Source organism: Mytilus trossulus, chromosome 6 (genome assembly GCF_036588685.1).
Source record: "Mytilus trossulus isolate FHL-02 chromosome 6, PNRI_Mtr1.1.1.hap1, whole genome shotgun sequence".
In the NCBI taxonomy this organism is placed as follows: Eukaryota; Metazoa; Mollusca; class Bivalvia; order Mytilida; family Mytilidae; genus Mytilus; species Mytilus trossulus.
Genome location: NC_086378.1, coordinates 76,091,688 through 76,109,473, shown reverse-complemented (window position 1 = coordinate 76,109,473; position 17,786 = coordinate 76,091,688). Strand labels below are relative to the sequence as shown.

At 30.0% G+C, this 17,786-nt stretch overlaps 1 protein-coding gene across 1 annotated transcript; it reads left to right on the top strand.

The window, feature by feature from the left end:
- Window positions 1–328: 328 nt before the first annotated feature.
- LOC134721863 (iroquois-class homeodomain protein IRX-6-like) lies at window positions 329–17,596 on the top strand. Its single transcript, XM_063585124.1, has 5 exons — window positions 329–751; window positions 2,426–2,674; window positions 6,774–6,886; window positions 7,465–7,832; window positions 15,755–17,596. The coding sequence occupies exons 1-5, from the start codon at window positions 692–694 to the stop codon at window positions 16,429–16,431; spliced, it is 1,467 nt and encodes a 488-aa protein (XP_063441194.1). The 5' UTR covers window positions 329–691; the 3' UTR covers window positions 16,432–17,596.
- Window positions 17,597–17,786: the final 190 nt, after the last annotated feature.

Below are 17,786 nucleotides of genomic sequence, written 5' to 3'. Positions count from 1 at the left end.
TTTATAATGTGGTTCTTTCTAACATGATGAAATATATCTGCCTCATAATAAAATAAAACATAAAAATCTAGTTAAATTCAGTTAAAAAGTCATAATTTTAACATGTTTTATGGTAAAAACAAGATATTATCCCAGATAATCACTTGCCGGTAGCAAATGTTAATCTAATTAGTAGGCGGAGAGAAGGGCGGATCGAGAAATTTATCGTCTGCTTCTCACGCGCAATGCAACTAACCAATAGAAATTGACAAATATACACCGACTATCCAATCATATTGCATATATTTATTCAACATCAGGTAGAATTTCTAAACACGGACCTGTCATGTCGATTGTCAATTCAATATTTAACAGAGGTGGAAACAAGAATCATTCTTATGTCGGCCCTATGATTACTGATAGTACGCTATATCTTCTTTTGTGTACTACGTAGATTTAACTAGAGTTTACCAACATATTTATCAATGAACATCATGTATAGTTATCAATAATTTATGTAAACTTTTAGTTTTATCACAAGTTTGACTGAAGTTTGTGAATTTTATTACTTTTAAGAATTATAAGTGAAAACTTACAATTGTTTATAATTTTGATATTGTTTATCAAAACACGGAGAGATTTATTGATTCTGGATTTTCACAAAAATAACTTTACAAAACTGGATTGTTGAAAATACGGAACTGTTTCGGTGATGTCCCTGTCTCAATTTGGATATTCGTATACCCCTACAACGATTTCAACTCCATCCCAGGTAAGCATAATAACTTTATTATTTATATCATATATATATCAAATGAAATTAATTCATTAATTGTACAGCAAAGTTGTATTGTCTAGCTTCTTGGAGATAATTTACGAGTTACATTATTTGCAAAAACAACTAACAAATATGTCATCTTAAAATTCCGTAAATTATTTTGTTCACTTATACGTAAAAAAAAAAGACAATAAACTTACAGAGATATGTACATCTATAATAGACACCTAATAGTTTACTTAATTGGTTCAGGCAATAAAATATATTTGAATGGCAACGCAGTGATCTCTTAACAGACATCTTAAAAAAGAGAAGAGTTACAGCTAATTGATAAAAGAAAACGAGAATTCATTCATGTGAAATGAGTGCATGAGACACGTTAGAAAAGATTAATTTGTGAATTGCTCCAAAAGTGACTGTCTATTTTTATCATTCTTTAAATAAATGAACCCCAAAGTATACTTAAAAGATGTTTTTCGCTTTCATTGCTACACTTGGGTCTGATAAAATCAGACATATTCAACCAACATCCGTTTTATGTGCTAAGTAAATGCGTTGAATCTATTACCATTATCGACCATTAGAACTGCATTGAAAAAAATAAGAATCAGTACGAATAAATTGAAAACTAGCTTACAAATTAGGAAATAATGAAAATTAAGAAATTATGCAAAAGTGTATGTCTTTTTAGTTAATATACTAGTATCTGAATTTATTTGGATAGAAAGAAATTTCAATCACCTTTTATAAATGTTTTTAAATAAAATATAAATGATTAGAAATATCTGTGGATTTTGATATATACAAACACAATCAGTTTTGCAAAAATATATTTTGAATTACATTTTTACAAAATAAATCAAATTATTAGAATCAGACTTTATTCGTAGTATAAGGACATTAATTGTGTCTTTTTATTTATTTGTTTCTTTTGACTGTTGTTTCACTGGTATTGGAATTATTCCCCTGTGGTGTAAAACTGGAATTATTGTAAATGCATCAAAATACGCCAATACTATGTTGCTGCGTCTGAGTTATTTCGTGAGCAGTCTTCTAAAATAATCATTGCAAGTAGACTAAAACATGAAATATTGGTTGTTTTATTGTGGTTTTCCTACTAAACCAAGATGATAATTGTTTAGTATCAAACATTTATTTTCCATATATATTTTCTCAATTATGGGTTGTTTGCCTGTGAGAGAGCTTTCACGTGTTTACAATATTTTGTATTAAATCTTAATTACTTTTCTAAATTGTGACTTGGAAGGAGAATCGTCTCATTGGAACTCATACCACATCTTCCTATATATCTATTTAAAATTTCGATCCAACTTTTAAGCTATGTGAATTTGGTTAGGTTGTGTAAGTTTTTGTTTCAAACTTGATATCACTAATCATTAGAATTAATGCATAAAAAGGATACCCGGAATTATAAAAAAACCTACTAATTGTTAAAGACAATATTACAGCACAAACCACCAACAACCGAATTATCCAAAAGAGAAAAAAACATGCAAACAAACACAGAACAATTCTTAACACTATCCGCAGATAACCTGACTTGAGGAAATATGAAAAAGATAAATTTAATAAAACTATTTAAATAGTTATTTTATTTATTTTATAAATTGAATTTGTTTACTTAATAATTTATTGTTATCTTCACAGATCCTAATGTCTTCATCAACGACTTCTTCAATATCTTCTATATCAACCTCGTGCTGTGAGAATGGACGTCCCATCATGACAGACCCACACACGGGACAGACTGTCTGTTCGTGTCAGTATGGGTCTGGTCTACTGAGTGCATATTCCCGTGTCCCGGGATTAACTGACTCTATGTACAGTACGACACCATACCCCTCCCAAGGTTACGTCCCTCTAGGAACCGACCCGTCTGCATTCTACTCACCTTTGGTATGTATTAGTTCTTTTCGAGTGTATTACACGAACTTATTCATTAAATCTGTTTGCTTAACTTTGCAAACATATCTAAGCCCACTTCATTCAATAAAAGTAAATTTCCCTAGCTTCAACAGTGCTGAAGGGATGAAATATTTGTCAAATTTGTCAAAGTCAACGAGATACGGAAATAAGTCGGAGATAAAACCGTAATTGACTTCACTTAAAGCCACTTCTGATCATAAAAATAATGTAAATATACAAAATCCAGGTGATAAATTGCGAGTTCGGTGTACATTTCATAATCGATTTCTAATTGTTGATGTTTGGATGAAAAATGTATAATGTTTACAATGGAAAAATGTAATTTCCCTACAATAGCTTGAGGAATGTTTGGTAATTTACAAATCGATTTACAAGCTGCATTTTGTATCCCCTAAGCTTTTGTGGCTAATACTAATCTTTTTAATTTCTGCAGCTGGAAGTCGATTCCATAGAAAAAAATATTGAGAAAATCCGAAACCTTATATCAATTCCACTTTGGCTTGTTAAGGCACAGGATACTTGAGATATGACAACAACTTTTTATAATCTGAATATCAAAATAATTATTTTGATCTTTGAAAAGTTTACTCACAGAAATTTATATCATGAAGATTTTCGAGCTAAAAATCCAGGTACAATTTTACTTCAGATGAGGATTAATACATATGATGTAGCCGTTCATTTTATTCTTCTAATGTCTGTTTATTTAATATGGTGCATGTATAATTAATTTGTCAAAAAATGAATGTATATCCTATAAGCTGTACTTGCTTTTGGAATAAAGTATTATATTCTAAAATCATTAAACTTTTTTAAAGATAGACATGCTTGTCCAAAAATGCATGTATCATTAAAAAGAAGTGACAAAAAGTCAAGAGTACATTACTAATGCAATGACTATTTAAGATAATAAAATATAACTTGTATAACTCAACTTCTATTTCATTTATCGCTTGTCCAACATACTTTATTTTGTAAATTTTTACTTATTACTAAATCAAGGATGGAAGCACTGACCTGAACAATACATATATTTTGGGTTTTGACTTAAATATGGAATGATTCTCGCAAACGATATATTTATACTTTGCCGCTCAACCTAATGGTCTCGAGTTTTGATGAAAGTTATTCCAGAAATATGTGTCGTGTTTACCACAATAATTTTCTTTCTTCTATATCAACATATAGACCGCATCTTATTATATTTATATCAAGTCATAGACATTGTATTTTGGATAAGAATAGGAAACCCTTTCCAGGAACGCCCAAACCAAAACATTTTGAACGCCATGAATGTATAAGGCCTGTTTAAAGCTATATAAAAATACGAGATGGAAGTTATTTAACCTCGAATATGTATAAAAGAAATATCTTCATTTTTCGACTTTGGAATAGGATCAATTATTACAAAGCTTCCGTAAACAGGTGCCCAAATTTTTTTTATTAAATTTTCGCATAAAATAATATTGCTGAAGATGTATCTTCCAGTTTTGAATTTGAACATTTTAAGACGTTCTTGAATAATATTTTGCTATCAGGTATAGTTTCGACTATATATATTAGCACAAGAGTGCATTCGTGAAAAAAAATACAAAATCTCAGATAAGTAAGCAAGATTATTAAATTCATAAGTCTTCTCATCCTGGCAAATAAAAATACAGATATAATTTGAAAATAATAGTATTTCTGTATCCAACTTTCAGCTTTCTTGAAACTTGTATAAATTTTCCTTAGTATGATAAGAATGATTGTAAAATATTTTTTACCTCATGTTTTTATTCAATCATACCTTGTTTAAAAGAAAGTTATTTCTGTATTCGTAAAAAAATCTCTTATATCATCCTAGGTTTAACATGTATTGTTTTTGTATCCTAAATTGATCGTTCGTTGTTCTCTTGTTATTATGGATGTTTATTTATTTATTTTTTAAATTTTATGAGAGAAAAACTGAAAAACCATTTAAAAGCTAATGCACTGTAGCAAATAAAGATAAAATGACATATCCTTTCTATATTAATCAATTACAAGGCTAACAACAAATAAAACATGGATTTATCGGAAAATAATTATTAATAATTATACCTCAATGAGTTTAGAAAATTTATGAATAATCATTGATTTTTGTGCCTTTTTAAGTGTCTTTATGAAATTGCAATTCTCACATTTTTATGTAATATTTAGATAAGCGGTATAATAGCATGTCATGTGTGTATTAAATGCTGATCTTCAAAAAGTCATTTATCTGATAAAACGGCCATTTAAATCTTTTCTAAGTAGTATGGAAATAAAGATTTCATACGTTTTTGAGTGTTTACAAAAGTTAAAATCTTTTCATGTTAAAAAGAGATGATTTTTTTATAGATTCATATAACGCGGATTGAATATATTTGTCAAACATATTGGCTTCGGCTGAGTAGCATTAAAATTTATTAAAGAAATTAAAAAAAATCACAAACGCACAAATAATATTGAAAAGATATGACTACAAATTTTGATTTTTGTTAAGGAAATTAGTAATATTTTCAAACATCTGGAATCAGCAATTTTTATTTTGTAAAATATTTTGTAATTTAAATTACATCTTTAGAAACCTCTCCAATCTCAACCATTTTTCACTTTTTTTTAATACTAGTTTTCCATTATAAAAGTTTTAGTTATATCGATCAAGAGAGTTTTAAGTGCAAAAATATTAAATACACATTCCTCATACTTAGTTGTCTATTTTGACTTCTCCATACTGACGCCCTATGTAAACGTCCGTTAGTCAAATGCACCGATTTCAAATTTCAAGTGAAATAAAACTTAGCAGGAAAATTTTTCGATAAACTAACAGTTTGTTGAAAATCTGATAAAAAGACTACAAAGGCCGACTGGCTGTCTACGGAACCGTCGTGTGTTTTCCGTGCACGGTAGGGCAATTAGAAGCAATCTTGTTCACAAATTTTCTAAGTCTCTCAATCTCAGCATGAAGCTCCCTCACTTATTAGTATCTCCACAGATATTACTGAGATTTTATTACGAACGAGGCTTTTATATCAACGATTTTTTCTTTCGACTTCTTGCGACAAACTTCCGTTCTTTCTTGCATACTTAACACCCCGACCTCGCGCCAACTTTTATGAAGTGTTCCTCAAAAGTACGAAAACCGTGAGAATAAAGATATTTATGTCTAACTGTGAATAGCTTCCTCTCGAGAGATTTCTTTTGAAAAAATAGTAATATTACAAAAATAAAATAGCACCGTGAGAATCTCGTGTATCCTAATGTTATAACGAGGTATAACGAGATCTATCTAGCGTACTCAATATCAAGACAGAATCTTGTTACTGCAAATTAAAACGGATAAATAAAAACAAGATGATATGATGTCGCTAACGAAGTACGACATATCTTTTTATTTGTAGATTCTTTGAGACAATTCTGTGATACATATAATTATATGTGTATTTGTGTAGACTTTATTATCCCGTCTGTCTTGAAAGATATACTACAAAGCTTCTCTTGCACCTAAACGTATAGCCCTGAACCACTAGTATGCAACTCGGTGAGCATTTTCGAAAAGACAGTCAAATGCCCGAGTAATGCATTTAACTGTTCTTAAACAATACTGATTATCTTCAATTAAAAACAACTTTCCTTTCCCTTCATGTCTTCATAATTTAAACACTGATGTTTATTATGATAACTAACTTGATACTTTTCTGGCTTCATATAAGTATGAATCAAACAAAATATTCGTTTTTAACTATTCGTTAATATTCATTATAATAGTATATTCAAAAACGTACAATAAAACTAGTGTTATGCAAATAAAATAAAGTTCAATGATGGGCTATTTTAGAATAATATTATCAAATCAATCAAGCTTGCCTGCAATTATACAAAAATAAGATATGTTTCTTCCTTTAAATACGTTTTTTATAACTATATATACAATGTCTCTGTAACACTCAAAAGCTTTAAATATTTTATTCAAAGCAATTTAGGAGCGCACATGCAGATGAATACTCCAGTTAGAAATACACGCGACGCATAAATTAAAGATTTGAATTTGAATTTTTCATTACAGAATCCACATTATGACTTAAAGGAGAATGGCGAGTCACCATGGAGATCTTTGACACAGCCAACAGCCTGTTATCCTTACGATCCAGCAATGGCGAGTTATCCGTATGGAAATACGTAAGTGTACTTCTACATTTATGTACAAAATCCCTCAACGTATTTCGTTTTTCAGCTGTGTTAGGAAAAGCCAAGAAGCAGCAGTGAGATACTGTATAAAAAATAGTTTCCCAAATTTTTTTAAAACAAATGTAAGAACATGTTATACGCCTCAGTGTGTTCAGAACGTTCAGCATACTCGATCATCAGGGGCGGATTCAGGCGGGGGGCATTAGGGGCGTGTGTCCCCCTAAAATTTGCAAAGCAAGGGGTGTCCTTGGCTTATAAATGAATTTTTTTTCGATAATTTTACCTCAAATGGTGTTTTTTTAGTTTGCGCCCCCTAACCTTAAATCCTGGATCCACACATGATCACCATAAAAGATCAGTAGCTAAATGTTCATCGTTCATTCTAGAAAGTTATGGACAAAAAAATCATCTAGAAATATGTAACAAATGTAACTGATATCTTGAAAATACCAGTAGACATTGTTTTGGGGCCGAACAAATATATTTCAATTTAAGTTACTAGCACCCAACAGTAAAACTATTTAGGACAGCTTGAATTTTGGTTTTAAATTTGATATTTGGAATTTTAGATATGGCGGAATGGACTTAAATGGTGCAGCACGGCGCAAAAATGCCACAAGAGAAACCACAAACACCCTTAAAGCGTGGCTGTATGAACACCGAAAGAACCCTTATCCTACAAAAGGAGAAAAAATAATGTTAGCAATAATTACTAAAATGACTCTGACCCAGGTCAGTACTTGGTTTGCTAATGCCAGAAGAAGGTTAAAGAAGGAAAACAAAATGACCTGGTCACCTAGAAATAGATGTGGCGATGACGGAGATGATGAAAACAGCAATGATAAACTAGACGAAGATGACGAGGAACAAAAGAAAGATAAAATAGACGAAAATAGCAATGATACAATTAAAGACAGCATGGACAAGTGCGAGAACAGTAAGTTTAATTTGTTTAATTCTCATTTTGTTTTTAATTAACCATTTTTTTTTACTTTACTGGTTTATATTCATATTATTGTGTGATTTTTTCCTGGGTTTTATACCTTACAATGGTTCCTAATTTAAACGTAACTATTATAAGGCACTCAACGAAGTTCGGTATACATTTGGTGTTATTATTCAGCCCTCTTTACGTACTTTTTCTGTTCATTCCAATTAATGAAAGATTGGTACCATCAATTACAATGATTTATTGTAATTTCTTCTATTTATATAAACCAAGAGTTCTTGTAAAAAACGTAAAATGAATACCCTAATTGACTAAGAAAAAAAGACTCCCCCAAAAAATTTCTGAAGCTTCAGGGTAAATTCAGAAAGTGAAAACATTACAAAATCAAACGATAGACTATATTATGTTATGTATATATTGTATATGAATTCATAGAAAAAAGTACCTATATATACTCAATACTACAGAAGATATTTTGAAATCATCCTAAAAGAATATGTGCCAAAACTATTTTATAAATTGTTATATGGATGGTGAGATGTCTCTTTGGCACTCATACCACATCTTCCAAACTTTATGTTTGAATCAATAACAATTGAAACATGTTTAATTTATTTATTGCAAACATTCCTAAATTTAACTGAGATTTTATATATTGTTGGAATAATACGTTGGTACCAAATTTTAGATTAGAGTAATTTATTTTTATTTACATTTTGTACCAACAAATTATTTTAAAAAAGGAAATTTATACTTTGTTGTGTAATTACAAAAAAAAATCCAATCGTGCAAGCAGCATCAATGCATTTTTGAAAATACTAAATAATTACCCGTGCATTTAATATGCGCCATGTGCATGAATGAGGTTGTGCAAGAATGCAATTAGAAAGGTATCTTTGCCAATATATTCAATACACTTTTTCTATATTACCGATATCGAATGTGTCAATTTAGAGTGTCAATTCGAAATGCATAAAAGCTATGAGAAATTAACTGTTACTGAAAAGTTTAACGCATAAAATTACAGTTTAAACGGCTCATCTTTAATCGATAATTACACAGATGTCACCCAATAATAGTGATATCAACTGATTTTAGGGAAGATAATTATAGGGCTTCTTTCAGTTGTAAATAATGGGTCCACCCCTGTAATGTGGTCACAAACAAACAAATTGAAATTGAATCTTATCATTTTAGTCATATGCCGATGCGCATAGCACAGTCAGCTTTTGTGATTTAATGAAAAACATTCAATGATGTTTGTGGATTTAAATTCTATCCATTCACATCATTTATTGAATTTATTTAAGAAAACACGAGTCCGGTACGGCAACGATCAATCTCCGCACGTGTTAGTCTTACAACAGTCTACGTTGAGCGATGCCTACTTTTTTAAAACTGTTATCAGATTTAAGGAATTAAGAAAGACATTTGACATCTACCGATAATAATCGAAGTTTCATTTTAAATTGTCTTTTTGAGAATTAATACTATTTCGTGCGTGGCTAAGCATCTGTAATTGAAATCAATACAATGAAACCGAGACTCCATATGATGTCAATTGTCTTGTAGAATTGTCAATGGACGGTTTGTGCTTTTAAATTCATGCAGAGTTCTACACGATCATTCACGATGATTGCGATAAGTGCTCTAGAAATACTACTTAGCTTTATATTAACTGTTTTGTGACATTTTGTATGATATTAATTGATGTAAAGATATGAGAAAGCTATGTCACATGACTAACGAAACTGACAAGGTTTTATTTACCATGGGATAAATCTCATCAAACCATTTCTAGTTAATTTTATCAGTTTAAGTATATTGTAAATGGGGAGAAAGTGGCTCTGTAAACATCAAACATGAAAATGGAAGCTAGGATGTATTTAAAGTGAAATACATGCATTGATATCCACGATGGAAAATTGTAAAATCATAATAATACTGAACTCTTAGGAAACTGCAAAACGGAAAGTCCCTAGTCAAATGGCAAAATCAAAAACTCAAACCCATCAAACGAGGGGATAACAAAAGTCATATTCCTGACTAGGTACAGGCATTTTATAGGAAAATAAAAGCATTATATACGAGTCGCTGGTTATGTGTAGGACAAGCTTTCATAAGTAATGCCCAATATCAACAAATATAAACTAAAATATAAAAAGAAATAATACGAAACAAAAGTGACGCCAACAGGAACCAAAACAGGCAATGGTTTGTTTAAATGTTCCAAATAAAAAAGTATAAAAAAAAATACCAAACTGAAAGAGATCATCTCCTTCAACATTACCAAGTAAAGCGCTTGAACATATCAACCAACGGAATGAACGAACGATTTAATTTGACAAATTATGAATTGTGAATTTATCTTTATTTAAATAAAGGCAACAGTAGTATACCGCTTTTCAAAACTTGTAAACCTATAGACAAAAAAGCAAAATCGGGGTAACAAACTCTAACTGAGGGAAACGCATTAAATATAGGAGGAGAACAACGACACAACATTAAAATGTAACACACACAGAAAGGGACTAAGCATTAGACAAAATCCGATGAGAATAACAAATATAACATCAAAACCATATACATAAAATATATTCATTAACTGTATCGAAGTACAGACTGATGGCTTCTAATTGCAGCTGAACATTTTCGGTGGCTGCAATTTTGAATATTTTGCTTCTTGTATTATCCGGTATGATAAGTTTATACGAAATCATGTACTTGCCATTTTGTGCCGCTGAAATTACTAAAACTGTTTATTTTTTTTTAAACTTTTGAAATTATTTAACTTATTTTAATTTTTTTATTTTACACATGTATAATATAGCATACGTTTCCTCCTTTCAGAAAATATATAATTGATAATCTAAGGTGTTAAATCTCTCAGCCAGAGTTGACCGTAGCTGGATTCTATTTTTTGTCTCTGTATGCCCCCTTGTATGCCCCCTTTGGTCCCATACTTGAAACTACAACAGTATAGTTCAAGTATAACTGCTTAATGCATCGTGACATGTCTATCAGTAATTTTTTTTGGGGTTTGAGCATTCCTAATTGGAGGCCTCGGTAAAATCCGGAAAACGTTTCAAATTCACAAAATTTAGAAAGTCTCATTTTCATTGGTTTCTCTTTTGCTTCAATCTTAAACCCCTTAGAACTGTTTAAATTGGCCCATTATGTTTAAATTGGAAATTTGGCACGTGTTTTCATCATTATTAAAAGTTTAATATCGGTTTGGGGTAACGTAATTATTCGTGCTAATATCCAAAATGTTAAGCAAAAAATATTAAAATGACAACTTTTTCATTTTTTCTATTAATTTCTAAAGTTCAGACATTGTTATATGTCAGATTAATGTCATAAACAAGATAGATTATTAATAAAACTTTTCAATTTTCGAATTCAAGAGACATTTATTTCTTTACCATTACTACTCATTTTTAAACACACAGACTTATGTCAAAATATAGTACGTCTGTATGGAAATGCAATTGCTTAAAATTTTCTTATTCTTTAAAATTTTCTTATTCTTTAAAATTTTCTTATTCTTATATATCAATATCTACGTTTACCTCGGTTTTTGGTTTGTGACCCGGATTTGTTTTTTGTTTCTATCGATTTATGAGTTTTGAACATCGGTATACTACTGTTGCCTTCCTTTATCTGGCAATATATATCAATACCATAAACTTATAAATGAATAATCGAACATTGTTTTACTGGTCAAATCATATAACTAATTTCAGTGGTATTAAACTTAGTATTATAACAATGCATACCATTTTTACAGTATTTTGTTAAGTATTTCCTGAAATGATTAATCTGAATAAAATTTTGCGAATAAATATCATCGTTATTTTATTTAACAAAGCCATGTATACATTCCTGGAAAACTTTTCAATGAACGGTATAAATTTATATTTAATTTTGGTGCAAAAAGTGAAATTTGGTACTTTTTGTAACAGAAAAGTAGTGTTTAACTCATTTGCTTTAAGGGTTTCTAAGCTTATAAAACAACGTTACTTTCCAATATCCAAAAACCATCTCACGCTTTATATTTCGCCATCAATATTTCATTTCAAGATCACTAAAAAGCTTTTTTTCATCAAGATCGCTGCCTATCCATCGAAAAGTAACATTAATCGTAGAAGATCTACATTTGAAACATGAAAAAATGTAGTTTGTTTATTTCTACGAGGTAAGGTCTGTTTTATCTCCGTCGAATTGTTTTGATGCGTCGGCGTCATTATGGCTTTACATTAACCACCTCCTTTCCGTATGTATAAATTACATATCATACTTATGTTTTCTAACTTCTTTATCCAGGAAACTAATAATGACAACTCATTTTATAAAAGGATACATTAATCAACTTGTAAACTTCGGAGCCTTCTCGACTGTTTGACAATGGATAAAACAAGATGGCGGACGTCATTTGCCGTGTCAATGTCACGGTTCAAATATTACGTTATGTTGTATATAGACCTCAAAGAAACAATGACAAGGCGACAGACATAAATTTAGTTTTTACAAATTTTGAAATACAGCCGTCTTCAGTAGAAGAAATGGACATGTTGGATCGGTGATTACTTTATGACAACAAATAATTATTACTATTTAGTGCGTGATTAATGGCGATGTTTTTAGTCATTGCCTAAGGGGCCTTCAAAGACTCATGTCCCATGTGCTATACAGAATATCGCTAATTGAATAAAACTAGAAAATTTATTATATTATACAAAAAACATGATTTATTTATTAACTTTTATTATTGTTTTGTGCAATTGTCATTATTAGAGTTATATGAAATACATTAAATTATCAACAACTTACAATCGTCATAATCATAAGAAACAGGGGCTTTTTAACAAAAAATGTTTGACAATAATTGATCGTAAGTTAAAATGAAATATTCATGACTTACAAGTATTTTCGTGTCGCAGACTTAAAAAAATATTTTCAATTGTGAATGTGAACGTCTGAAATTTAAAATCAGATATAAATGTTTGAGAAAAATAAGTAGTTTTCAAATCTCGTAAATTCATATATTAATAAATATACAAATCATATGCATGTAAATAAAAGTAGGGATCCCAAAAACTCGGAACGGAATGTGAGCGGAAACATCGGCATGCACCATCCATCATTCGAACCCTAACAGTCAAAACTGTCAGACCTTACAATTCTGCTATTTTGAGATCTCCAAGACCACGTAAACATTTACATCGATAGTTGAGACACAAACTATGATTGTTAAACTTTAATTCTGATATCTTTGATGAGTTTATTAATGTAGTGTCAACTTCAGCCTTTCCTGTAAAAGTCAATTTAATATACCAAGTCAGGAATATGACAGTTGTTATCCATTCGTTTGATGTGTTTGAGCTTTTTATATTGCCATTTGATAAGGGTCTTTCCGTTTTGAATTTTCCTCGGTGTTCAGTATTTTTGTGATATTACTTTATACATTTACAAATTAACAAAATACAGGTTATAAAATATTTATATATATCTTTTTGTAATTAATGACATGTTCAGATAGGAACACGTATGAATATCATAGTGATATTCAACACTGATTTTTTTTATCCCTTTATACATTAATAAAACCTTTTCATCGTTGATTTATAAAAAAAAAAAGACATAATTTCTTCGGTCTCCTTCTTTATTTAATCGTTTAACTTATTGGATAAACAGTTTTGTTAAGTTAATCTAGAAATTAAGGAATGCATAGTCGAAGAACGTATACTCGAAAATGCTTAAATGTACTATTTATTTATGAATTTTATGGAATGATACATTTACAAATTCTACAGTTGGTTACAAATTATATTATAATAATAATAATTCAATTGTAACAAGTGTGTTTTAGGAGAGAAAGAAAAATATAGGCATCGGATACTTAATATATATTAGATAAAAGAAACTAGTGGATAAAAAATAAAAGTAAAATATCCGTACAAACACGAAATATATTTTCAATATTGTTAAAGCAATATTAAAATAAATTCGAAAAACAAATATTGTTTTATGTAAATCAATAAATCCAGAATGCAAGTAAATATAAATGTATTTCATTCACATTTTCTAACGATCTGTTTTTATTTTTATTTTATTTTTTCCAAAGTTTCTTTATTTTCTGATATCTACATCTTTTTCATTTTGTACAATTTTTTTTTACTAAAATATGTGGCTCCTATTAATGGTGTAAAAGTGTGTATTAGTCCAATAAAAAGAGATGCATTTATGAAGTACCCGGATCAGAAACCTCTTAGTTACTGCCTACCTATAAAATTAGCTGCACGTTTTTCGAAGGTGGTGGTCCATTTTTACCTGAGTATAAATGTATTAAATTTGTCCTCTAATCTGCAGGTGTTAAGATTATTGATTTTGAAACCACTTCTATTAGTCTTATACTACTTAATCTTTTAAAGAATGACTTCAGACACTTTTATAAATCAATTTCCGTAATAACATATTAAACAGATTGAAATCTGTAGAATAATCAGTCATCATATGTTTTAAATGCTTAATTTACCTATACACAGAAAGCATACAACTTTCAAATTTAAAAGGCAGAACTTTCCAGCCTCTGTCATATCAAAGCTTTCCGTAAACGGTTGTTCCGGAGATCATTCAAAAATTAATATAACACCTGGGATATAAGGGTTCAACAAAGAAATCGGGAGACAATTAAAGGTATAAGAAGGCGTTCGATTTCAGGAAAAAATATTTTCTAAGTGCATTACTATATAATCTGCATTGCGTTTGTATCTAAGTTGTTTGAATAAAGTGCAACAATTGAAATTAAAATATCAATATGTCTGGAAACTAGAACAGCTTTCACATATATTGTTGAATTATTTATTATTACAATGGACAAACCCAGATTAAAATGTCAAAGTTTTTTTTTAAATTGTCTCCGTTTTTCTCATCATAAGCTTAATTTTAGGTTTTGAGTATTCAACAAACGTGATATGATACATGTTTAAAATCTGAAAGGTTTTTAAATGAAACATTTTATTCTTTAAAATTAAACTAATGGATAATCACATCGCAGGGAAGATTACACGTTACGGTAGACATTTCAATAATATTATTTAAGATAGAATAAATAATTATAGAAATGCAACTTGTGGTATATGGTTTAACTGATATTTAAATCAAGCTTTGCACTTGTTAGATTTAAATGATAAATATTGACTTTAGATTTTCAGTTTATAAATCTAGCATATATTTGAGAAAAAAAAGCAATCCCTTCATGTTATCATAAGAGTGTCTGGTTAACATGCTAATGTCCTTTTTAGTTTCGTTTTGGGCTCACGGCGAAGTTCTTTTTTAGTTATTGGCTAGTCTGCTAATGACCATTTTGGTTTCTGTTACTCCAATTTTTTGTTTGTTTTCTCGATGGCTCGTAATAAACTGTTTAAATTCTGGCTGGTATGTTAAGGTTCTTTTATGTTTTTCTGATCTGTTAAAGTCCTGTTTGGTTTTAGGTTGGTCTATTTTGGCCCTTTTAAGTTTGAAGCATTCAACATTTAAAGAATTTTACATCAGCATCGTTTGGTTTCTAGCATACCAGATGACGATTTGTTTTAGAAACATCTGCCTTACGCATTGAAATCATTGTCACATGAATGTAGCGTAACTTTTGTCTTTTGTTCAGGGAAAAGAAAGACAGCTGAAACTAAACTTAAAATATTGAAAAGGGTCCAATATTAAACCAAATGATGAAATTAAAATATAAACTGAAAATTCTTCATAAGGTTATGCTCATATAATATAGCGTTGTGTTGTACATATACTGAATTTCATCTCAAAAACTTTTCTGAGAAGTATTTATAATTACATTGTTGTAGTTGTTAAATGTTTATTTTCCAAGTCTTTAATTTTCGATTCATTTATTGCAGGTTTACTTTCAAATTCTAAAACGGACCCAGATCAGATTGATGTTACTACCTTTGGAAACAGTACTAAACAAGATATTCTTGGACTTGAACCGATTGGTATCATAAAAGATGAACCAAATGGGCTTCCCCAAGGATTTTGTGGTCCAGTAAATGACTTAAAGGCACCAACGATGGGTGTTGTTAAGCGTCTAGATTCTCCATGTTCAAACAGCAACGATTCAGGTCTAAGCGATGTAAATAACTCTCTGGCATTAAATGGACCTGTTCTTGACAGTAGTGATGCTTTAAGACCAAGGATATGGTCATTGGCCCACGTAGCCACATCAACAGCTATTCCTACCTCTTTATCAGCAAGTATGAAGGATCAAAACACTGCTATGAACTATTCTAAACCTGGATCTTCTTTCACAACTAACACTTCCTCTATGCGATCCTGGATGGACAGTGCTTTTCCAGTTGGATCATCCATGTTTTCACCTAGTCCTGCTGGATATACAAATATTTCGGGTTCTGCACAAAGTGACAAATCTCCATTCTCAATAAATGGTTCAGCTTTCAATGGTGTGTCGTCTTCCGGAAGCTCGTCTTCGCTTCTCCGGCCGTATCCTTCTTTGACCTCTCTGTATTCACCTTCTGGATCAAGAGGTTCCGAAAGGATACCAAATGGTACAATATGATAACAAAAAATCTAATGCATTTGTTAAATATTAAAATGACAAAACATTACAACGAATACAGTATGGACTATGTCCATATATTTCACGGAATGAATCTTTCCACTAAAACACCATCTTGCCATTTTTTTGTTGTGATATATATCAAACTTGCCATATTAAGTGCTAAATTAGTCACATATCATTGGATTAAGACAATATCGATGTCAATAAATTTTCTCTACAGAAAAATCAGTGTTTGACACAAAGATCACCAATGATCGACTTCGAGTCAGAAACTAAATTAATCATTCCTTTCAGGCGGGAAATATAGAATGCAATATTTATAACATAGCCAGGCTAAGATCTAGGAGGTCAAAATATAGGTTATATTGAGACACGAAATGGACATCAAATGTCGGATGAGAAAAAGCATTAAACAAATGAATAACCTAATATACTTAAATTATTAGTAACGGCAAAATATTCGAAGTTTGTAGTTAAGAAACAGGGTATTTGTTGTAAAAATGTTCATATCTAATTCATTTTCTTCTAAGATGACATATCGAATATATTTAGTATTAAAATGTCATTATTAATTATTTGTGGTTCTATTATATATGTTTTAACAAACAATTATCTATCAAACTGCATGCTTTACGTTTCGCAAGTTGTATAAGAAATTAAACTAATAATATTTCCCGTACAACTAATAAAAATAATTTGTAGATATTAATTCTAGTCATTTGGTTAATGTCTGATATTGCATAATAAAGCTCTCTCTTCCTTTTTGTCTCAAAATCAAACTTTTTCAGTTTGATTCTTTTAATGATAAATAGATTTGTCATTTGTTTTAATTATAGTATTCTAACGTCGAAATAAAGTTCATGTAAAAGTGCTAATTAATTTTTAAAACAAAAAAGATGTTTAAAAAAAGATGTTTTTTTATAGAAAACGATATAATATTTGTTTTTACTTTTTGTAAATTCATTATATGTTCCTGATAACATTTACATGTATAAAGATTTAAAATATTTGTTAGTGTTTTTTTGTTTGTTTTTAACATTACCGACCATCTCATGGGTCAGGAGTGAACTTAAGGGCAGAATGTATTATATGTTATGTTATATCAGACACATCTACAAAACTTATTTATTTGTTTAATAAACAATAAAGTTTAAATCATTTTCTCATTAGTTTCATTGTCTTCGAATTCATTTTCCTCAATGCCATATTTCACAATGTCATATTCCGCCATGCCATATTTCACAATGTCATATTCCACAATGTTATATTCCACAATGCCACATTTTACAATGTCATATTCCGCCAGGTCATATTTCACAATGTCATATTCCACAATGTTATATTCCCCAATT

Bases quoted from the DNA above. Each gene is read 5' to 3' on its own strand.
- LOC134721863 (XM_063585124.1), top strand. From the start codon at position 692: ATGTCCCTGTCTCAATTTGGATATTCGTATACCCCTACAACGATTTCA. The intron at 6,887-7,464 runs GTAAGTGTACTT...TTGGAATTTTAG, and splicing joins AGTTATCCGTATGGAAATAC to ATATGGCGGAATGGACTTAA. The intron at 7,833-15,754 runs GTAAGTTTAATT...CATTTATTGCAG, and splicing joins CATGGACAAGTGCGAGAACA to GTTTACTTTCAAATTCTAAA.